The 24,943-nt window shown below is 36.5% G+C and overlaps 1 protein-coding gene across 10 annotated transcripts in view; it reads left to right on the forward strand.

Moving 5' to 3' along the window:
* Positions 1–24,943, forward strand: part of Ccdc88a (coiled-coil domain containing 88A) — a 140,694-nt gene that overhangs the window by 109,359 nt on the left and 6,392 nt on the right. For 4 of the 10 annotated variants that reach the window (XM_052199652.1, XM_052199653.1, XM_052199650.1 and 1 more), the window contains exons 20-31: positions 313–590; positions 808–951; positions 2,060–2,246; positions 5,604–5,749; positions 12,378–12,470; positions 12,594–12,808; positions 16,133–16,216; positions 17,195–17,398; positions 18,132–18,203; positions 19,716–19,796; positions 21,725–21,993; positions 22,192–22,651. In XM_052199652.1, the coding sequence (XP_052055612.1) occupies positions 313–590; positions 808–951; positions 2,060–2,246; positions 5,604–5,749; positions 12,378–12,470; positions 12,594–12,808; positions 16,133–16,216; positions 17,195–17,398; positions 18,132–18,203; positions 19,716–19,796; positions 21,725–21,993; positions 22,192–22,651 (2,233 nt within the window). Of the gene's footprint in view, positions 1–312; positions 591–807; positions 952–2,059; positions 2,247–5,603; positions 5,750–12,377; positions 12,471–12,593; positions 12,809–16,132; positions 16,217–17,194; positions 17,399–18,131; positions 18,204–19,715; positions 19,797–21,724; positions 21,994–22,191; positions 23,765–24,943 lie in introns of those variants that run through there. The other 6 variants (XM_052199646.1, XM_052199645.1, XM_052199655.1 and 3 more) reach the window with 6 other exon arrangements.

Genomic DNA, 24,943 nt, shown 5'->3' on the forward strand with positions numbered 1-24,943 from the left:
TAAAAAAAAAAGGTCTAACAAATTGCCAGTAGCCGTCAGGGATACTTGCTGCCAAGCCTGGTGACTGGAGTTGAGTCCTCGCAGCCTGTACCGTGCAGCATGGAAGTAAATCCGACCTCGTCCTTTGTCTTCCACACCCATGCCACCACAGACAGGAACTCTCGTTTGCACTCACTCTCACGAACGCACGTAGTCATTCGAACTCCTAGAGATATACCTGCCTCTTCTTTTTAAGTACTGGGATTAAAGGCATGCACCACCATCTCTGGCAACTTTTTCCTAAGCCTGTTAATAATAGACACATTCTTACAGGTTGAAAATTCTACCCTTAATTCACAAAGTACTTCACTTATGAACCAGAATGCACAGCTTCTAATCCAGCAGTCTTCCTTAGAAAATGAAAATGAATCTATAATGAAAGAACGAGAAGACTTGAAATCTCTTTATGATGCTCTGATAAAAGATCATGAAAAGTTGGAACTTCTTCATGAACGGCAAGCTTCAGAATATGAATCTCTGATCTCTAAACATGGCACCCTAAAGTCTGCTCACAAAAATCTTGAAGTGGAACATAAAGACCTTGAAGACCGGTAACTTCTATCTCACTGTGCTAATTTAAAACAAATTTTCTTTGGGTAGAGTAATAAATGTTATATGTTAGACCCATCTAAGAGATAATTTATGGAAGGAATATATATAAATTTACATGTGGTATTTGTTAAGAAATTACTAATTTCCTTCTTTTCTAAAACATTTTCTTTGTTAGAACTATTATAAACCAAATATCTAACTCCTTCTCCCTCCCAGTTACAATCAGTTATTAAAACAGAAAGGACAGTTGGAAGATTTGGAAAAAATGATCAAAATGGAACAGGAAAAAATGCTGCTTGAAAGCAAAAACCACGAAATGGTAGCTGCAGAGTACAAAAAGCTTTGTGGTGAAAATGATAGGTAATGATGCATATTCGTGTATTTTACTTTTCATGCCTTATCCCTCTCCCTCTCCCTCTCCCTCTCTCTCTCTCTCTCTCTGTGTGTGTGTGTGTCTGTGTGTGTGTCTGTGTCTGTGTTTGTGTGTAATAGCATCCACAATTTAGACTTACCAGGGAATTACTCTTACACTGTTTTGTTCTTTAGGAGCAGACATTTCATTGACTGCGCCATCTACATGTTCATGTGAATAGGTGCATGTGTACATAACTCAACTTTTTAATTATCTTGAACTTGTCTTTTCTAAAAGACCCTAAATCACTAGAGCCATCTTCATCTTGATACTCTGCAGTTTCAAATGTGGTTTTCTAAAGTTATTATAACTAGATATTGTGTTCTGAAGATGTTGAATTCAGTAAGCACAATACATTGCTAAAATAGACTATGGTTTATAAAGAGGATGCTGCATTATCAGTAAAAGCACTTGAACACCATCTTGTGACAAGTTATAGAACAGAAGGGAAGAGTTATTTTATTATATACACCAAACTTTGGAGAAGATATTTACTATAAAGGTCTCATCTTGTAGCCAACCATTGCTAGCATTTTCAAATAGAACAGTTCACAGACTTCAATTGGGCTTCCCAGGCATCAAACTGTGCAGAACAACTTGGCCAAAACGAATTAAAAATCCAGTACAATTTGACCAAAATAACGTCCCAGTCTTGGAATGAATGATCTCAAATAAAGTGTTTTCTGTGTCTCTGGTCTGTTCTTGCTCACCATTTATTTATCAATGTCTGTTTCCTATGACAAGAAAACGTGTCAGTCAGTAAAACTAAAGTAAAAAGCAAGAGCTGTTTACACATATGCACACATGCACATATGGTCTTATCTGAAGACTGATAATTCTGAATTGCCTGTTTAATCACCGATAAAATGAAATAGTAATTTAATTGGTTATTTTTTTCTTTTTCCTTTTAATTAAGTGATTTTTGTAGAAAAACTGATTATTGATCAAGGAGAGACTGGCAAAATAATTTTATATTCTCTAAATATGTCTGAATGATATTAACAGAATTTTCATGTAAGAACTGTTAAAATATTTCTTAATGATTTCTAATTGTAGGTTAAATCATACATACAGTCAGCTTTTAAAAGATACTGAAATTTTACAAACGGACCATAAAAATTTGAAAAGTGTTGTAAATAACTCTAAATTGGAACAAACAAGATTAGAAGCTGAATTTTCAAAGCTAAAGGAGCAATATCAGCAGCTAGATATCACATCTACCAAGCTAAATAACCAGTGTGAGGTGAGTGTCAACAGACTTCATCATGTTTCTTCCTCAGGACATGCCTAAAAAGTAATGATTGATGTCACAGTGGCAGCCTTAGTGTATAGACCTGCTGGTGTGTGTGTGAAGACTCGACCACATGCGATTGAAAAATCACAAGTAATTAAGAAAAACTATATTTATTTCATCCTTTGTCATTAGTCATTTAAACTTATATGCCCAGATGTGTTTTGTTTATTAAAAACAGTTTTTGAACTTGTAGCATGAAGTTATAAGTGAGTGGGATGGAACATTAGTTTATAAGCATATATACTTAAATACCCAACCCAACAGAGCCCAAAATGTTGATGGCATTCATTCTAGCTATGATTTGTAAAAGTCTAAACATATTTATATAGTTACAATTCTTCTAGAAGGATAGAGTAAGGAACATGGTACTAAATCAAGTCCTTATGAAAAAGCAGAATAATTGGGTAAAACCGTAAAAAAGAAAAAAAAAGCCATATTTCTGGACTCTAGAACTAAAAGAATGCATACCAAAAAGCAAGATACTTTTATTAAAGGGAAATCTTACTCTTGTTTAGTAGTTGGCTTCCTTACCTGTGGTTTCTCTGCTTTGCTATTCTTTTTCTCCTTCCCTCCTTCACACTGACTTGATTTGGAGCAGAAAGGTCATTCATTGCAAGAGGGTGGGGAAAGAAAAGAGAATTAAGTGCAGTTTTCTTTTATTTTATGTGTATGGGAGTTTTGCCTTATATGTGTGGTGCCTGCAGAGGCCAGAAGACATTAAATTGTCTGATAGTTGTGAGCCACCAGTTGGGTATTAGAAACCAAACATGGACTCTGTCAAACCCCCATTTTTCTACAAATCAACCACATAACATTAATTTAGCAAACATGTACAATGTTGATAGTTGCTACATGGAGATAGTCACTTATATAAATTCAGAATAAATAGCCATTCTTTCTGAGTTTCTGCACAGTTTGAGAAGTTTCAAATGTTTACTTCTTTTTCCTTTTGGGCAAGGGTGGGCAGTGGTTATGAGGGACTATTTACTGGGAGCGCTGAACGAGCCCAGGATACACTGCAAACGAGTAGCATTTCTACTGGGAAGACTGACTTGATCTGGAAAAGCCGAAAAAAATCCCTGTCTTTGAGAGTCATCAAAAGTGAACCTTCAGAGAGCCCAAGGTTAGAATATTGGTTTAGGCAGATAGACCAGTTTCTCAGGACTGGTGAGAAATTGAACTGGTTCTAAGAAATGAGACAGCTGAAGTGAGTTTGGTAAGATAACACATGTCACTGATGATCTGAAAGTCTACTCAGCAAAGATCAGAGAGTATACTGGCTGATTTTCACAATTGGAATTAAATTGAAATTTAATTCCACTTGATTAGGTGTGAAATCATATAATAAGATTTGGAGAGGATAGGAATCAGGTAACCTTGGTAGGGAAGGGTGGGACTAGAGGCAGGGCAAAAGTGTCTCTGAAGGACAGACAGCTAATGCTCTGTTCTTGGAAAGGGCACTCGTGACCTAAACACATGACCTGTGGCAGAGACTGGATTATGTGTATACTTAAGTTTATTTCTCTTTTCTAACTATGTCTTTTGTCACCGTAAGGATAAATAACTGTGGAACCTCAGTGGTGATGGGTAATAACTTTCTTTTGGCTCAAGAGTGTGTGGTCATGCCGAGAAGATGCTGATACACCACTGAAAATGAAGCACAAGGGTTCACTTCTGAATCTTTAGTTAGAAGAGACTTGTAGGGCAGTTTGGTCTGTGGTCTTCTTCTGCACTCTCTCCTTTCTTGTTTGTAATTTCCCATCTTCTAGCAGCTCCAAATACACTGAGTGAAAATACACACAGTGCCAGGACTGGGGCTACCTGAGTCCCTGTCTCAAAAACAAAACAAAGCTTTAGATAGGAAAAAAATGAATTTTTTTTGACAAGTCTACCATGTTTTAATTTTATAATTATAGATAGTCAAAACATGATACAGTATTGACAGTTGTTGTAACTACATGTTTATGTATCTTCATAAGTACTATTCTTCCTGGTACCTTTTGAGAACATTTTAAATATTTACTTTTCCCCTGTAGAAGGTAGGGAGCGTAGCAGTTTATTAGAGACTTGTGTTACTTGTTTGTTATTGTTGCTTCTAATACAGATCTCTGGGCTTCATTCTAGATCTGCTGAGTCCTGGTGTAGAGGCTCATAAATGTAATCTAAAAAAATGATAACTTTTTACAATAATTTCTTTGAGATTTGTAACTTTGGCATATCAAATCAAGTTGGTGTATCTCCAATTTCTGTTGACTTTTTACAAAAAGCTTAAAATAACTGTTAGTAACTCTCAGAGTTTTATTGCTATAAAGAGACATCATGACTACAGCATTTAATTGCGAATGGCTTACCATTATCGACATGATGGGAATCATGCCGCCATGCAGACAGCTTGGTGCTAGAGCTGAGAGTTCTACATTCGGATATACAGGCAGCAGAAAATGGCATCAACACATTGCTGAGCTTCTGAGACCTCAAGGCTCACCTCTGGTGACAAGGCCAGACTTGCTAATAATGCCACTCCCTATAGGCCTATTGGGGCCATTTTTATTCAGATCACCACAGTACCAATCATTGATTAAATTATTTTACTCTCCTTGATCAAGCCAACCCAAACAATTCACAAACTTTTAAGCTTACTTGAAAACATTGCTTGGGAGAAGGATAAGTTATATTAACTACAGTGTTACAACCAGGTTCTTTACCTAAGTTATTTAATCCTTGGAGCAATATTGACAGGATAGGAGCTATCCTCATTGTATAGATTTGAGTTTTAACTAACATGTTAAGCATTTATTTCTTAGCCATTTAAATAGAAGATAAGATTTGAATGTAGCTTTTGAACAGATCTGAAGATAAAAAATACTCATCTAGGAACTGTATGTATTTGACCCAATATTTGTAAGAATTAAGCTACATCTTTATGGGCTGGAGAGATGGCTCAGAGGTTAAGAGCACTAACTGCTCTTGCAGTGGTCCTGATTTCAATTCCCCACAACCACATGGTGGCCCAAAACCATCTGTAATGGGATCTGATGCCCTCTTCTGGTATGTCTGAAGATGAAGACAACAGCTACAGTGTACTCATATACATAAATAGGTAAATTTAAAAAAAAAAATACATGTTTATAACAGGTAATTTAGCATAGTGTAATTATCGCTCAAATAAGCATTTAGTGTTCTGATCAATTGAGTCTTCCTTAAATACTTTATGTTCTGTGTAAGTATAAATAATGTTTTATATGTTTCAAATGATTTGTGTAAAATGCAAATCTGTCTTCAAAAATAAATTTTGTATCTAAACAGTTGCTCAGCCAACTTAAAGGAAATTTAGAAGAAGAAAATCGACATCTACTTGATCAGATCCAGACACTAATGCTACAGAACAGAACACTGCTGGAGCAAAATATGGAAAGCAAGGATCTCTTTCATGTTGAACAACGACAGTACATGTAGGTACCAAATGTATTCTTAAGTATTATACATTGATGTTAGTGCTGTACCTAGTGACAGAAAAAAAAAATCCAATGGCAGAAAAAAAAAGTCCATGCTCATTTTTCTTGACGTTTTTACATCATTTCAGTGTGTATTTTCATTCCTTTTCTTATGAATTTGTTTATTTACTTAATTTTTACTTATTCAGTTTACATCCCACTCAACACCCTACTACTAGTCACCCTCTCCTGCAATCCTTCCCCCATTCTCCCTCCCGTTCTCCTCTGAGTGGGAGGGGGGCCCCTAGGTATCACCCCACCCTTGCACTTCAAGTCTACGAGGCTAGGTGCTTCCTCTCCCACTGAGGCCAGACAAGGCAGCCCAGAACAAATCCTACATATAAGCAACAGCCTCCCATGTGAAGACCAAACTGTTCATCTGATACATATGTGTGGGGAGGCCCATGTATGTTCTTTCATTGGTGGTTCAGTCTCTGAGAGCCCCATGGGTCCAGGTCAGTAGATTCTGTTGGTCTTCCTGTAGAGTTCCTATCCCCTTAGGGTCTGGAGTCCTTACTCCTATTCTTCCATAAGAGTCTTCAAGTTCCATCCACTGTTTGCCTGTGGGTGGCTGCATCTGTCTAAGTCAGCTTGACTCTCAGCCAGTCAGGTGGAGCCTCTCAGCCATGCGTTTGTATGTGTCTTCTTATTTAAAATTGTTTAAAATTTTTTATTTAAAATTATACAAGACAAATTTATGGTGCTATAGTTGACTGTATAAAACTTCTATTTCTACTTGGGAAGGAGGACCTACTTAATCTTATAGTAATAAACCAATTAGTGAATTTGGAGCTCTACACAATCAGATGGAATCATCATCGTTATAATTTCTGTTCTTCTCAAACTATTGAAAAACAGCAACTTCTTTGTCACATAAGTAGTTGATCTTAGGGAGATCTTTTGGACCTAAAGATTCTCAAGATTCTGTTACCAGTCACAAAACAGACTTATGCAACACCATGTGAGACCCTCGGGACCATGCTGATTTGTGAGGGAATCAAGCCTTTTTTTGCCAGTTGGTAAATTTGCTCCTTCACATCACCAAATAGCAGTTTTCAGCTGACTAAGGACTCTACCACAGTAGGGAAGAGCTGACTGGAACAGGCCTTTCTTAGGAGTGAGCATGAGGCCTGTAGTGGTCTGCCATCAAAGAAGTAACATTAGGGAGGATATGCTGCCTTAAGAGGAATTTTCAAGTTTCTTATATTGTAAACATTCTACTAATAACTGAAATACTGACTAGAAAGCTTGTGGGTCCAGTTGTAAACGAGTTTTTATTATGAACAAGACACATACCTATAATCTCAGCATTTGACAGAGTAGGGTGAAAAAACTGCTTGAATTTACAACTTCAAGTCCAATGTGAATAAGAGAGAGATCTCATATAAACCAGGCATGGTAGGTAGCCTTTGCCTTAGACCACCCCAAAACTCTTATGACAGTCAAAAAGGTCAGAGGGTCTAGGTCATGGCTAGCTACAATGAGAGTCAAAATTAGCCTGGTCTACATCAGACCCTATCTCAAAGAAGAAAAAGGCCCCATATCTAATAAAAAGCAAAAAGTCAGAAATGTAGTACATATTTAAATTTAATGATTCTATAATGAGAAATATATCTTTAGGGCCATAAAATGTAGTAAAAACTAGGTTATCTGTGTCTAGGAGATACAAAATGGATTTTTCAAAGGTGAGACTTGAGAAAGCTGAGGCTTAAAAGTGCTGTGGAGACTGGTTTGAGGTGGTGTGCTGGGCCAGGAAAGCACCAATGCAGAAACATGGAGATGTGGTATATTATGGTATAGGACCTAAAAATCACTCTTTGTAGAACCAAGTAAAAGAACAGAAGCAATAAAGAAGTGACTTAACCACGAAGAGGCAGTTTACAAACTTTTTCTATGGTATAGAATGGAGCTGAGACCAAATTACAAGAGAGATACAATAGAAAAATTGTCTGGATTATTGATAAGGTATATCTTTACAGAGAGAGAGAATCTAAAAAGGGTTAGTTTGGGGCCCAGCAGCTCAGTCTTCCTCTCATGCTATGATTTACCTTTACAGAATTCTTCCCCCTCTTTAACCCAATAAGATAAGAAGTCTCTGATACAACACAAATACCTAGATGTTAAAATTGAGCCTTCTAACTCAGTTTTCACAGGGTGCATGCCAAGGCACTTTATTTGTTTATCTATCTATCTGTCTATCTATCTATCTTTGCAAACTTGCAAAGAAATCTCACTTGTAACTGGCCAATTTGTTCTACATCTTCAATCTTTCAGGGGAAATGTATTCCTTGACTGCCATAAGAAGATATTTTAAGTTAAGAAATCCCAAGCAAATGTAACATTCTTGATACTTGAGCTTCCTGTGCCTTGAGTTGAGGAAAGCCTTGTTGTCTTAGTTTTAACTTTCATCATCAGTTCATTTCCAGATTTCAGTAATCTTTGGTCTGTATGGTTGGCATTCAGATATTCTCTATTTTGACTCATTGAACTTAAGCTACAAATAACCACCTTAAATGTCAAGGCATTTCTAGCTAAACATCTTATCTTGTAGTTCTGGAAGGTGTGACAGAAAACAAGTATTCCTAAACTTAATGGTTCATAATGACAGTTCATCAGATAAAAGAATTGTACTGGGAGCTATGGTCCTCTGTGGTCTAGCCATTAGCTTCACAATGATCAGACTTCCCAAAGTGTCAAGACCAGACCTTAACTTTTAGGCAGCATCTGTTCATAGAGCATCTCTTGTAGACTCTACTTCACCAACCAACTCTGATGGCCTCAGAAATGTTCTCTTTATCCCTAAGCTTTAGGATATATCCTATTCCATTTGCCGAAGATTTCATATCACTTTATGGTTTTGTTTGGTTGATTCTGTTCTGTTTTAGGTTTTAGTGTTTCGTTGTTGTTTGGTTTGGTTTGAAACAGGGTCTCACTGTGTAACCCTAGCTGGCCTTAAAGTCACAGAGATCTCCTGCCTCTCTCCTGAGTGGTGGTGTTGGCTAATAATGTCATGCTTGGCCCATAATATCACTTTGTAATAGAACTTAAAGCATCTTACTTCCTACTGAGCAAAATATAAGCCTAATGTTCACTTACTGCTCCCTTGTGCCTATATTCACACTTTAGACTTCTCAACTTTCTGTTTCATCCTATGTAATATATAGCCTTTTAAATTTTTAATTTTCACATTTTCTAATTTTGTGTTTTGTGTGTAGTGCATGGACATGCACTCACTATAGCATGTATTTAGAAGTCCGAGGACAACTTGAGCGAGTTTTTTCTCCTTCTACCTTGTGGGTTCCAGGAATCAAACTCCAGTTTGATTGACAGACTGAAGGCTAGGCAGAAAAAGGACCTCTACTTCTGCCTGCTGAGCCATTTCATCAACCCTGTAGTACAGCCCTTCTTCCCACTATCCCCCATTGTTTGTTTTTAAGACAAGGGTATTGTCTACATTCCTTATTATAAGTGATCATTAATTAATTGTGTAAATAGTATTTTTGGCGTTGACAGCTTTTTAAAAGACCTTGTTGGCAATCTGTGATGTTTCTGCATGCAATAAATACTACTAAGAATATGAAATGAAGATATACCACATTTTTTGTATCCACTCTTCTGTTGAGGGATACCTGGGTTCTTTCCAGCATCTGGCAATTATAAATAGGGCTGCTATGAACATAGTAGAGCATGTATCCTTATTACATGGTGGGGAATCCTCTGGGTATATGCCCAGGAGTTGTATAGCAGGATCTTCTGGAAGTGAGGTGCCCAGTTTTCGGATGAACCACCAGACTGATTTCCAGAGTGGTTGTACCAATTTGAAACCCCACCAGCAGTGGAGGAGTGTTCCTCTTTCACCACACCCTCTCCAACACCTGCTGTCTCCTGAATTTTTAATCTTAGCCATTCTGACTGGTGTAAGGTGAAATCTCAGGGTTGTTTTTATTTGCATTTCCCTAATGACTAATGAAGTTGAGCATTTTTTAAGATGCTTCTCCGCAGAGGAACACTCCTCCACTGCTGGTGGGGTTGCAAATTGGTACAACCACTCTGGAAATCAGTCTGGCGGTTCCTCCGAAAACTGGGCACCTCACTTCCAGAACATCCTGCTATACCACTGCTGGGTATATACCCAGAGGATTCCCCACCATGTAATAAGGATACATGCTCTACTATGTTCATAGCAGCCCTATTTATAATTGCCAGATGCTGGAAAGAACCCAGGTATCCCTCAACAGAAGAGTAGATGCAAAAAATGTGGTATATCTACACGATGGAGTACTATTCAGCCATTAGAAACAATGAATTCATGAAATTCTTAGGCAAATGGATGGAGCTAGAGAACATCATACTAAGTGAGGTAACCCAGACTCAAAAGGTGAATCATGGTATGCACTCACTAATAAGTGGTTATTAACCTAGAAAACTGGAATACCCAAAACATAATCCACACATCAAATGAGGTACAAGAAGAAAGGAGGAGTGGCCCCTGATTCTGGAAAGACTCAGTGAAACAGTATTCTGCAAAACCAGAACGGGGAAGTGGGAAGGGGTGGATGGGAGAACAGGGGAAGAGAAGGGGGCTTACAGGACTTTCGGGGAGTGGGGGGCTAGAAAAGGGGAAATCATTTGAAATGTAAATAAATTATATCGAATAAAAAAAAATTAAAAAAAAAAAAAGATGCTTCTCCGCCATCCGAAGTTCTTCAGGTGAGAATTCTTTGTTTAACTCTGTACCCCATTTTTTAATAAGGTTGTTTGGTTTTCTGGAGTCTAACTTCTTGAGTTCTTTATATATATTGGATATTAGCCCTCTATCTGATGTAGGATTGGTGAAGATCTTTTCCCAATTTGTTGGTTGCCGATTTGTCCTCTTGATGGTGTCCTTGGCCTTACAGAAACTTTGTAATTTTATGAGGTCCCATTTGTCAATTCTTGCTCTTAGAGCATACACTATCGGTGTTCTGTTCAGAAACTTTCTCCCTTTACCGACGTCCTCAAAGGTCTTCCCCAGTTTCTTTTATATTAGCTTCAGAGTGTCTGGCTTTATGTGGAGGTCCTTGATCCATTTGGATTTGAGCTTAGTACAAGGAGACAAGGATGGATCAATTCGCATTCTTCTGCATGCTGACCTCCAGTTGAACCAGCACCATTTGTTGAAAAGGATATCTTTTTTCCATTGGATGTTTTCAGCCTCTTTGTCGAGGATCAAGTGGTATATCTACACAATGGAGTACTATTCAGCCATTAGAAACAATGAATTCATGAAATTCTTAGGCAAATGGATGGAGCTAGAGAACATCATACTAAGTGAGGTAACCCAGACTCAAAAGATGAATCATGGTATGCACTCACTAATAAGTCGATATTAACCTAGAAAACTGGAATACCCAAAACATAATCCACACATCAAATGAGGTACAAGAAGAAAGGAGGAGAGGCCCCTTGTTCTGAAAAGATTCAGTGAAGCAGTATTCAGCAAAATCAGAACGGGGAAGTGGGAAGGGGTAGGTGGGAGGACAGGGGGAGAGAAGGGGGCTTACGGGACTTTCGGGGAGGGGGGACTAGAAAAGGGGAAATCATTTGAAATGTAAATAAAAAATATATCGAATAAAAATCAAAAAAAGAATATGAAATGAATATAGAATATGGATAATAGAATGTATTCATCCATTGAGGGAGGGATGTCAGAACTAAATCTTTATAAATAAGTTAAGTGTCTTAATTAGGGTTTTATTGCTGTAAAGAGACACCATGACCTCTGCAACTCTTATAAAGGAAAGCATTTAGTTGAGGCTGGCTTACAATTTCAGAGGTTTAGTCCATTGTCATCATGGCAGGAAGCGTGATGGCTTACAGGTAGACATGGTGCTGGAGAAGCGGAGAGCTCCACACCTTGATTTGCAAGCAGCAGCACTTTGAACACACTGGGCATAGCTTTAGCATATAGGACCTCAAAGCCTGCCACCACAGTAACACACTTCCTCCAACAAGGCCACACCCACTTCGGCAAGGCCACATCTAATAGAGCCCCTGGCTGTGGGCTAAGCATTAACACACATGAGCCTAACCACATTAGGCTTGAGTAGTTCAGCCTACAGGGAAAGAAAGCTGTCTGCATGTAGATGTGGTTTCAAGATTATTAACTGTATCTATAATTGTTAGAAAAGTAAATATGCTACAGTTTTTGTTTATGTTTAATAAAGCATAATCCATTAGAAAAATTTTTGAGATTATAAACAGTATTTCCCTAACTTTTTATTTAGTATCTATTTAATAAAAAAAGTTGAAAAAATACATGTTGAAATTATTATAACATAGATTTCAAATAAATCCTATTAAAGAATTGAAACTTATAAGTCCTATATTTATATCTCCTTATAAATTGAAACATATAAGTCCTATGTCTTATTTAAGTACATTTAAAGGAGAAATATAAAAGAAGATCATTGTTACTTCATAATTAGATCTCATTTATCAATAATGTTTTTTGTATTTGTTTATGTTCTGGGAAGTAAGGTAATGGTTATAAAGTCATTGGATAAAATATTATGCATATTCTAAAATGTAATTTCCATTTTTATAGTGATAAATTAAATGAATTGAGACGACAGAAAGAGAAATTAGAAGAGAAAATCATGGATCAATACAAATTTTATGACCCATCTCCTCCTAGAAGGTATCACTAATCGAATTTAAGGATCTGTTTTAAAGAAAATGTTGTTTGTAGTGTCATTAAGGCTTATAATTTTATGAGGATTATTGTTTAACTTTAGACTAAGAATTCTTTTAATTCTATTAGGAGAGGCAACTGGATTACTCTAAAAATGAGAAAATTGATAAAGTCCAAGAAGGATATTAATCGGGAACGTCAGAAATCTCTAACACTAACACCCACCCGCTCAGACTCCAGTGAAGGATTTCTTCAGCTGCCCCATCAAGACAGTCAAGACAGCTCTTCAGTAGGGTCAAACTCTTTAGAAGATGGCCAAACCCTGGGGACCAAGAAGAGCAGCAGTGAGTGCTTAAGTGCTTTAAACAGATTATTGATTTAGATTGCTCTTTTAAATGACAATTTCCAATAGCCTTTTAGTTTGATCAGTGATTTTCATTTTATGTTTATAAAATTAATTGCAGACCACAATAGTGTATATGTAGATAAACCATCATTATACTAGTAAGGTGAAATATTGCAAAAAAGAAAATTCAAATAAGAGCTTGCCTAGATCTTCTAAAATGTGCTGTTAAAATAGGCAAGTCTTTCCTGTTTATTCTTCACAGAATAATTCATTATTAGGATAGGAAATAAGATTTTATTTCAATAACACTTACTCAAAATAAGGTATTTTATAATGAGCTTTTTGCTTATATTCTTCTATAGTATAAAATTGGAACAAAGTTATATTAGGGAAGTAAAAATAAATACTAATTTGAAGAGGTATTACAGAATTATTTAAAGATAACTGAAGTCTCAAAAATTATTGCTGGATACTTGCTGAAGTTTTGGTTAAAATGAAATAAAGATGGGGAAATGTAAACATATAAAGTTTTAGTTTTTATTAAACTTAGAAGTCCCACAAAATGTACCTGATATAATTTATAGACTTTGTTTCACTCACTCGTATGTGTTCTAGCTAAATAGAAAGATCAAAGTAAGAGCCTGAAAAAGTATATATTTTTGAAAAAAAGAGAAAACAATTCATTACTAAGGTTTTGAAGATGTCTACAAAGTTGGTTATTTGTGTTGTCATAAAATACTTGAAAAGCTATAAACTTTGATCACACCATTATCCGTGTCACTAAGTTTTAACGCTTACATGTAGCCAGGCGTGGTGATGCACACCTGTAATGTCAGTGTTGGGGAGAGTCCAAGGCCGGCTGGCTGCATGGAACCCTTCCTAACAAACAAACTCCAAAAAAGTAAGCAAAGGCAGCCTGTGCTTCCCTCACGGGTTGCCTGTCTCTGTGGCTCTCAAAATACTCAAAAAATTGGTACAGTGTATGGCCTTGAATGAATTTATCTCTGAAAGGAGGTAGTAGTTGCACCTGTCGCATGTATTTCACAGAACGGTTTCAGCAGCCTAGATAGTAAGTACAAAAATACAGATGCATATACAATGTACATAATAGTCTCTAGAAACAGTGTAATTCTTTAGCTTCACATAGGGTGATTATTATAGGATTTTTTTTCCATCTAGCTTTGTATCCACCTAATTGATAAATACTGGTATGGAAAGATCAAGTTTTCCTTTACAGGTGGCTAATAAGTCATTTTTATCTTCTATCTTTAAACACTATCTGTCATCCTATTAAGAAAATGTAAAGTGTGTCCTTAATTATTTTAAGTTACAGGAATATAGTTTAGACACAAACAGCCACATACACACACACAGTCTCTTTTTTTAATGTCATTCTGTCTGTCTAAAGTGTAGTCATTCTTTCTTAACTCTGTCCAGGAACATTCAGGATAAAAATCAGAAGAAAACAATATTCTTCTTTCCTACAGTTGTTCAATTTTAGATTTTGTTTCAAATAAACACAAAACTCAACAATACTAATACTGCCTTAATCTAAGTGTGCTTCAGGAAAAGAACATTGTATGTCTCCAAACATAATTACCATGAGAAGAATCACATTCCTGGCAGTTTTAAAATTCTTTTTATCCTGCCTATTTTGGAAGAATGTCTGTCTGTCTTGTCAGTAAAGCAGTCTTTGAAAAACAGCTGAAAACAGAAAAAGGAAAAAAAAGAAAAGTGTCTACACATGGCCTATGCATGCTGCAGCCACTCAGCGTTGTTTAGCTAAGTGTCCATTTTATGTTGTTTTGATTCATTCCTGTCTTGTCATTGAGGAGAGCTGTGTTTACTAAGCATGAAAAGATATATCAAATTAAAAGGCTTAAATGAGTCATGACTCTTTACAGCAGTCAAAAAAGTAGATACTTACCAACTTATCCAAAAAAGAAAAAAAAATCTTTGATTATTTACATGCTAATTACAGCCTTCTGAGAAAGAACGCAGATATTAAGGTTGTATATATGTTTTCATGTTGTTTGCCTAAATGTATGAATTCTTATTTTAAGTCATACTAAGATATAGCTTAGTTTTTGCTCTAATGATTCCTAAGAATTTCTAAGGATTGAGCAATAATCCTTTAATTCACAAAAATTTTTGTGGAGTGCTTCATTTTTTTTTTTACATAAACCCACCCACCCTATGGGCCTTTCAAAATATGTGCCCTTTTAAATTTGTTGCTTATTAGTATGTCATTTTATTTACATAAATGTTTTGCCTGCCCTTATGTCTGGTATCACATGCTTGCTTGGTGCCTTCCTAAGCCCAAAAGGGGCACTGGACACCCTGGAACTAGAACCACAGACAGTTGTGAGCTGCCATGTGGGTGATTGGAATTAAACTTGGGTCCTCTGGAAGAATAGCCAGTGTTCAAAACTACTGAGCCATCTCTCCTGGCCCCGTATATCTTTATGTTCCCCTTCCATTTTGCTTTCTTTGGGGTTCATTTTTTGTTAGCGTTCTCAGAACTTAGTGTTAACACTTATTGCTGATGTCAAACTATTCTTTTTTTCCTCCTTCTCTCCACCAACTTTTTGGGAAATGAGCCTAATATACCTGCTGTTTAATCTTTAGGAAGATGTGTTGAAAGACTGTGTATTTCCACAGTGCTGCTAAACAATGCACTAGATTTTAGTTTAAATCAGTGTTTCCTTTATTCAACATTAGGAGACTAACAAAAAATTTAAGGGTTTTTTTTTTTTAGTTTATTTTGCTTTAAATATCTGACCACCATAATTTTTGGTTGATTTATGTGTATTACCTATATATAAATATAGATATACACATATATATTATTAAAATTTTCCAGTGGGATATGGATTTTCCTAACTTATTTTTTTAAAGAAAGCCTTTAACTTAAAATGTTTTTAAAAAAAAAAAATAGATGCCTGTGAACCTTGTAGGATTCATCCTTTATAATATAAAGCACTCATAGCCTAATTTGAAAAGTTTACTTTTAAAATTTAACTAGGGAATTTGGTTTCTCCCTAAGTAATTGTAATCAGTTCCTAGTTTTATAGGACTGACTGTGCTCTCAGAATACATGTTCTTCATCATTGTCTCAGTGCTCACCAAGTACTTACAGCGCCAGGGTGCATGCCTCCTGTCCCATGGCCCTCAGCAGTGTGAGGGTGTAGCCGTAACGTAGCATACATAGCTGAGACCAGCATTCATTCCTGTCCTTAATTTCAGCATTTAACTCCCATCTGTTCTTCTCCCTTTTCCTTTCATTCCCGTTTCTGTTTTTCCTCACGCTCTGACATTAAAGTGGTTGCACTGAAAAGACTGCCCTTTTTGAGGAACAGACCGAAGGATAAAGACAAAATGAAGGCCTGCTATCGTCGTTCCATGTGTAAGACTTTATGACAGCTCAGCTTCTTTCCAATGACTACACTGGCTTCATCACTAATTTCTCACTAACTTTCTCTGGACTGTACTAATTTCCTATTTTGCAAAGTGCAGTCTTCCTTTAATATGATGAGCTGGAAGAATTTTTTTTCAAAGAAGGCATTGAAGTTGCATTATATGTATACTGCTCATACATATATATGCATATGTTTAGTAATACATGCAATATACTTGTAAATGTCCAGTGCTTTCTTAAACTGGCAAAAACAGTTAATTTTATATGCCATACAAACTTTTTTCCCCAAAGAAGTTTACTTAAGAAAAAATATAACAAACCCTTTAGCATTAGGAACTTATTTCCTTAATAAACCTAATTGAATGAGTAAATAAATAAATAAATAAATAAATAAATAAATAAAGTGGCCTATAACCCTTGAAAATGTTTGTCATTCTTTATGTAATAAATAATCTTGGCTTTCTCTTTTGAAGTGATACGGGTAATGACATAATGTTACTTTGAGTATCTCTTTCAGGTTTTTATTTATTGGTAAATTTACTTGTTTTTTAAAGATGAAGATTTTATTCAGTAACCTGCTCTGACCAAGGACTCTTTCATTTTCAATAATGAAACTGTAAAATTGCTCTCCATCTTATTTCATTCCATTTTTGTCACCACAAAACTACATTATGAAGGCTTCTAATGACATTGCACAAAAGCATGGCACTGTACATAGTGAAGTCCCTTCTGCCCTTTAAAGGCGCTTGGGGGCGTTGGGGTGGGACGAGCACTGAAATTTATCAATCAGCCTTTAGCCTCATTCCATTCAGCTGAATGCATGTCATTACTCAGATGGCCTTATAGTTACAGTCTTGGCCCATTTGCATTAATTCATAGACAAACCCAGATCATTTATACTACAAACTAGAAATAAGAACCAGTCCATTGATGACGCTGACTCATTCGCTCTCATTTGCATCCCAGCCATGAATGACCTGGTGCAGTCCATGGTCCTAGCAGGAGGACAGTGGACAGGTAGTACTGAACATTTGGAGGTCCCTGATGATATTTCAACGGGTAAAAGGAGAAAAGAATTGGGAGCTATGGCCTTCTCTACTACAGCAATCAACTTTTCAACTGTCAACTCTTCTGCAGCCTTCCGATCCAAGCAGTTGGTTAATAATAAAGGTATAGGCCGTCTGCTGTTTGCACTGTGCTGTGTAACTTTTGGCAATGGGAGTTTTAATATGACTTCCCTGTGACTTTTTTTTCCCCTAAACAACCTGAAATAATTATCAGGCATTTGTCTTTAGGCAAATGTCAAGTTATTTGAAACTTTTAAGATACTATATAAATAATCAAAATCTTTTCCAGGCCTCATCGTGTAATAAATAACTTATGGATTTACGTGAAATGAAGAATATCAGATAGAGTGGAATAGAGGCCAGGTGGTGGTGGTGCACGCCTTTAGTCCCAGTGTTTAGGAGACAGAGGCAGGCAGATAGATCTCTGTGAGCTTGAGGCCAGCCTGATCTACAGAGTGTTTTCTAGGACAGCCAAGGCCACACAGACCCAGTGTCAGGAAAGAAAAAAAAAGTGTGGAAAAGAGGAGAGAGTGGTATGTTTCCTTCTCAAAACCCCAAAGCACAACTTAAGAGAGCTACATAGAACAACCCTGGTTTTTGCTTTGCTTTGCAGAGTCATGGGGGAGATTATTTCATTGCTTCTAGTGTTTTCTTAGACAAGTCAATTCTCATCAGAACTACTATTTTTCTAGTTCCAGTTTCTGCCTCAGTCTATGAATACATTAGATCAAGATGTATTATGTATGACTGAAAAAGTTTCCATATTCTGTATAAATATTTATAATAAATTGTTTTAGTACAAAATATATTTTTATCCATTTTGCTATTTCATGTAGATGCTACATCCTTTGAAGATGTAAGTCCACAAGGTATTAGTGATGATTCTAGTACGGGATCAAGAGTTCATGGTAAGTAACGAATGTAACTCAGATGGCCTGCATCCACTACTGAGTAGAAGTGCCGAGATGAATGCTGCATTGTCTCCCAAACTCAGACTGCGGTTTCCCATCTAAGATTACTGTTTCATCTGAGTATTCTTGTCTAACCAAGGTCATTTACAAAGTATGCCTACGTAATCTTCAGGGGTAATTTTGCTACCGCTGTCATAAAAGGTTAATTTTAATATTTGTATTTCACCATTGGGTCTTATTTTAAGGATGAATACTTACAACCAAACTTTCTACAGTCTAGAGCATTTTAGATTTTTTTAATTCCTATTTGGAAAATCATGTTTTATCAAATAAAATTATTACTAGTAACAAATATATAACATGCTAAAAAAAAAAAACCTTAATTAGTAAGCATATTTTTAAAATTACCATGGAGCAATGTTAGCTGTATAGCTTCCTAGTACAGAGAAGAACAAGCTGTGTGAGGCTAAATAGAGAACTCAGCAGTTTAGGAGTCCAGGCTGCTGTTGCAGAGGACCCATGTTAGGTACCCAGCATCCATCGTATCTAACAAACTGCCTATAACTCTTGAATTCAGGGGAACTGGCACCCTCTTCTGTGCTTTTGTGTGCACAAACCCATACATGATTAAAAAAGGAGGGGGCGAGCCAGCAGAGTGGCAGCTGCAGGCCCTGGCCACGGGAGCTCAGCAACCAGAGCTGAGCCCACAGAAGCCATGCAAATGTGGACGGAGAGACAACTCCACAGAGTTGTCCTCTGGTGCACAGGCATCCATGTACATGAGAATAACTGTAATGTAATTTTTTTAATATATAGGATGCTAGGGACTAGAGAGATGGCTCAGCAGTTAATTTGCCACTCTCGCAGAGGACCTGAATTTCTCAGCACCACATGGTGGCCTACAACGATCTACAACTCCAGTTCCAGAGGATATAATGCCCTTTTCTGAATTTGAGGGCTTCAGGCACAAATATAGTATATAGACACACAGGCAAACATGTATACACATAAAATTAAACGTTTAAAAATTTAAAAAATAATGTGTGTGTGTGTGTGTGTGTGTGTGAGAGAGAGAGAGAGAGAGAGAGAGAGAGAGAGAGAGAGAGAGAGAGAGAGAGATGTTCGTAGTTCACGTTCCTGCACTTTATGGCTCTGAAGCACAGGGTTAGCTCACCTCATCTGTAGCATTTGGTGGACACTAGGGCAACATGTCATTTTATTTAATCATGGTATCCATCTTTAGAAACCATATTCAGATGGAAATATGATCTCTTTCTTTCTCCCTTTCATTATTTTAATTTCAACTGTTTTTTCAGAAGTGCCATGTTCCAAGGTATCTATGTAAAAATGTTTTTGCTTTCTAATATGTGTGACTCACTGTCTGTGAGCATGCCCAGGCTGAGGAAGTTTGCATGACTGTTTCCTCAGAGCATTCTGTGACCAGAATGTAAACTCCAGTGCTCTCAGATGGAGGTTTCACTACACTGTCTCCTGGTTTTTTTCATTTAGCTTCAAGACCAGCGAGCCTTGATAGTGGCAGAACATCCACTAGCAATAGCAATAATAACGCGTCACCCCATGAAGTCAAAGGTATGCTGTAGGTGCATCTGTTGACATGATCCATCTGGCTTCTAGTAGTGTCCACAGTAGAAGGACAGAGTGCAGCTTGGTCATAAAGCACCTTGGTTTTAGCATGAACAAGGCCCTGCCTGCGTGTAGCTCCAGAACCAGAGAGGAAGAAGTTGAAAATGGGATGATCTTTCTGGTAATAAAGTACAAAATCCAAATCGTCTATGTTTGAATCATAGTTTCTGGAATGCTTACACTTGTACATTGGGATACAGATGTATTTCAGTGTATACAAACGTAGTAAAATCAGGAGCAGTTACTTTGGTTTCAGTTCTTCCTTTTCACAGATAAAACATAGGTCCTTATTTTAAATGGCATTTTCTGCTTGACATCTAAATGGTTATCCTTAAGTTGTTTCATGATGCATGTATATTACATGTATTACTTGTATTTTAGTAATGCTGTTAGCTTACTCTGTTAACAAAAATATGTATCTTTTTTTTAAATATAAGAAGCAATTGTACCGGGCAGTGGTGGCGCACGCCTTTAATCTCAGCACTTGGGAGGCAGAGGCAGGCAGATTTCTGAGTTCGGGGCCAGCGTGGTCTACAGAGTGAGTTCAAGGACAGCCAGGGCTACACAGAGAAACCATGTCTTGAAAAACAAACAAACAAAAACAAAAAACAACAAAACAAAAAAAAGAAGCAATTGTGTGTGTTTATATGTATGCCACATAAAAACTATATGGATACACATATGGCTCGTATAAAGAGTTACCCCAAGATTGTTTTCTTTTATGTTTCAATTTGTATTCCAATGTGAGGTAATAGCTGTAATGTATTTCTCTAAAATATATTATTGCTTTTACAGATTCTGGGCTTGCTAAATACTACCATAGATAGCTATTTTCTGTACTCTAAAATTATACAACTATAATAAATGCATTTGTTCTGTTGCTTTTGGATTATAATATTATTTATCTCACTCATTTTTAATTAATTTTATAGCTTTTTATTACAGTGATCTGAAGTACATGATTTTGAGAGGAATTTTTTTGCTTTATAAATCATCAGTTAAAAACTGTAATCTGAAGCTATGAAAAATTCTGATTTGAAAATCTAAGAAAATCTTACTTCTGAAAAATAACACAACTTTACACAAATTCTTCTATGATTCTTGTTATGATTGAATCATTTTCTGTCTTGAACTGTGAGCATGCCCAGGCTGAGGAAGTTTGCATGACTGTTTCCTCAGAGCATTCTGTGACCAGAATGTAAAATTCAGTGCTACAGTTTATTATTGATAATCAGTCCTGTAAAGGACTAGTGACCACTTTTAGGAACTTTGTTCTTTATTCTATTATACATCAACCTCAAGTAAGATTTCAAGGTTATATGGTAGCAATACCAACAGTGGACATTAGAACCTGTCACATGATTCAGATACTGAGGAAGGAGTAAGCCATTTGAATAAGCAATTGAATTGAGACTTCATAGAGACAGAGAATTAAAGCACTTTTTTGCATTTAAATGTTTGGGGTTTTAACATTCTGCAATAATTTAAAATATGTCCTTTTTCCAAATTGTGAGTTATTTTAGTTACTTGAACCTGAATTGTTGTTTATTACTTGCTTTATTCATTCATTTAGTCTTCAATATATTGAATGATTGTTTAATGTGAAACTCTTTAGGATTTAACTTTGGTGATAAAAGTATATTTTTACTCTAATAGAACTTAAACTTTTTATTTGTCAGTTTAATAAGACCAGAAAGGCAGCTGGTATCCAGTTGTTATACTGAGGAACAAGTAACATAGCTTACCTAAGTATGTGTAAAATGAAGTTTAAAGTCAAGTTAGCTACTAATAGAGCTGGAAACCTGCTAACAAATATTACATAGTATTGTCTTGTTTCTATTATTGAAGTTTCAACACAGCATTTACTCCAAAAGCAGGTGCAGTTAATATCCAAAGCAGGCCACAGAGCCACAGCAGTGGAGATTTCAGTCTGCTTCATGATCATGAGACCTGGTCTAGCCGTGGTAGCAGTCCAATTCAGTATTTGAAAAGACAGACCAGGTCAAGCCCTATGCTCCAGCACAAAATGTCTGAAACAGTAGAGAGTCGAGCTCATCACAAGATCAAAGCTGGCTCCCCAGGAAGTGAAGTTGTTACTCTACAACAGTTTCTGGAAGAAAGCAACAAGCTTACCTCAGTACAGGTTGGTTCTTTATATGGTAATCTTGATTTAAATGAACAACACTAGTTAAATGCCTTGTGACTGAACCTTAGGGAAAAAAACTTTTAAGTTACGGAGTACTAAGAGATACCAACTCTGAACTGTGTAGTTCAGTTTATCAGGAGACTAAACATTGGCTATACTCTTGTCTGTAATCTGCATTATTTTGCCTTTTAACAGTTAAAGTCCTCGAGTCAAGAGAATCTTTTAGATGAAGTAATGAAAAGTTTGTCTGTATCTTCTGACTTTCTGGGGAAAGATAAGCCACTTAGCTGCACCCTGGCCAGGTCAGTAAGTGGAAAAACTCCAGGGGACTTCTATGATAGACGGACAACTAAGCCTGAATTTTTGAGAACTGGTCCTCAAAAGACTGAAGATGCCTACACAATCAGCTCTGCAGGGAAACCTACACCAAGCACTCAAGGAAAGATAAAACTAGTAAAAGAAACCTCTATGTCAAGACAATCAAAAGATAGCAATCCTTATGCCACCTTACCTCGTGCAAGCAGTGTGATCTCTACTGCTGAAGGAACAACTCGAAGGACAAGCATCCATGACTTTTTGAGCAAGGACAGTAGACTGCCCGTGTCAGTTGACTCAGCACCACCTACTGCTGGTAGCAGCAGCACTGCAGCATCTAGTGAGTACCATTTACAGCAGTGGTCCTCTGACATGCAGACACACTCTGAAGACACATCTGTGTCCGTGTATACCCACGTTAGAAATTCAAGTTCAGGAAGGCCATGTTTTCTAAACCAAACTTTTGCCACTGATAAAATGTCTAATGATACATTTGGAATATCAGGTAATGAGGGCCATGGGGCATTTACTGTGGTTCATTCATCTCAGCCATTTCTATCCCTGAACACAGAATTAGTTAGTAACATCAGTGGGTTACCTGCCAAGTCACTCACTAGAATAACTGACCAGACCTTTGCATCTCTGGATAAAGCTGCACAGAAAGATAGCAAACAGTTTTCTGATAGACCCAGGCACAGTAAGCCACAGTCCTCTGTAGATAGCAATCTTATCATTCCTATATGCCCCTACCCTGATGACACAGAAGTTGCATTATCAGTTTCAGAGGATAGTCAAACTGTTTGGTATGAATATGGTTGTATTTGATCAAAACTGCATAATATGTTAGTATTATTCATTAGGCTTATATTTTTAAGATTGTTACACAGAGTTCAGCTGTATAAAAAGGCATGTATATAAACATGAATGTGTAACCACACCAAAGTCTGCATGAAATAGTAATTACAATGTGCATTTTTGCATGCCTTTAAAACCCCACCCATATTTCTCTTTCACATCTTTTTAATGCTTGATAAAGAGCATGTCCAAGTAGCTGCATGTTTTGTTATCAGGAAAACGTGTCCAAGTCATTGTTTGGCTGCTTCTTAAAAAAAAAAATGTTCGTCCGCTCTTCCTGCTGCCTGCCTCCCTCACCCCTCTCCTTTATTTCCTGAGTGTGCACTTCGTGCTGCACACGTACAGCCTTAATACGGAAAATGTTTTTGAAATGGTATTTTTTTTGTCACTTAATCATGTTATCTGTCCTGTTCTCTTTTCAAAGAAATAGTTAATAGTTCACCTTTATTTGAACTAATGCTTCCATTTATAAAACATTGTTCAAATTTAAAATATTGTCTATTCATAAATGTGTTATTCCTAGAATTTTCTATCAAATTTAAATGTGATTTACACAGTGAGTAGGGGTGTTTGTATTATAATTTTCTTCTTGGTGTTGTTCTTTTTCTGATAAATACAATAGCTTAAGTACTTCCCCTTTATTTTTTTGGAATCCTTTAATGCAAAAAACTTTTCAAGTTTTTTTTTTTAAACATATGAGTCAAAGAGAAATAAACCAAGTTACTTATCATCTCGGGAATTTGTACTTTTACTTCAATTCACAGGAATAGCAAGACTTTTAAATGATGAAAAATTTAACTTCTGTCACTAATTTACTACTAAATTCAATATGTAAATCCTTAATGCAAACTTTTTAAAAATCAATACATTGTGCCAGAGTATAAAATTAGGACTTGTGAGCTTAAACATAAAAAAATGTACTACATAGTCTTTATTCTAAAATCTGTTTATTAAAAACATAGTCTTGCCTGGTGTATGCCTTTACCTCTGGTACTCTGAGAGGCAGCGGTGAGTGCATCTCAGTTCCAGGCCAGCCAGGGCTATGAAGTAGGACCCTGTCTAAAAAAGTTCAAACAAAAAGAAAACAAAATTTAAAAAAAAACAAACAAACATAGTCTTTAGCTCCCCATGCTCCAAAACAGTCCATACAAGATAGACATAATATCCATAAACATGGGGTCCAGTTTCATTTAGTTTTCAATTATCTTTCTGTATTCATGTCATTCTACACCAAATCAGCTTCAATCTCTCAGTATTAAAAGAAAATCTATAATCTTATTTCTACAGGATATTTATCTGTCTCAGGAATGTTTTTGTAGTTTTGACTCGGCCTAAATATTACTGATAATAACTCAGCCTAGGTAGGCACCATAAGTAGCTCTATGAGTGAAGAGATGTGTGTCTGTGTACTTAATTCACTGAACTGCTGTTGTTAATACCAGATGAAAGGGAAAATGTTCAGTTCTTTGCTTAACTAAAGCTGTATCCTTTGTGAACTCTCTCCTCTGGCACGTTCCCAGGATCACTTTACAGGTAGAGCCCTTTTGTTTATATTGCTGGCCATGTGCTTCTTTCCTTACAGCCATTCTTACAATAGTTCTGAGACAGGTGATCAGGTGAACACAAGAGCTATTTGACATATTTTAGTACCACTTAATATGCTTTCTGCATGAGTATATCATTACTTTATACTATGAATTTTTCTTGTCTAGTTGGTCTTAATACTTACGACATTTTTGTACTGTTTTCCCTTTTGTTCATATCCTACTGATAAATG

Source organism: Apodemus sylvaticus, chromosome 11 (assembly GCF_947179515.1).
Source record: "Apodemus sylvaticus chromosome 11, mApoSyl1.1, whole genome shotgun sequence".
NCBI classification, from domain to species: domain Eukaryota; kingdom Metazoa; phylum Chordata; class Mammalia; order Rodentia; family Muridae; genus Apodemus; species Apodemus sylvaticus.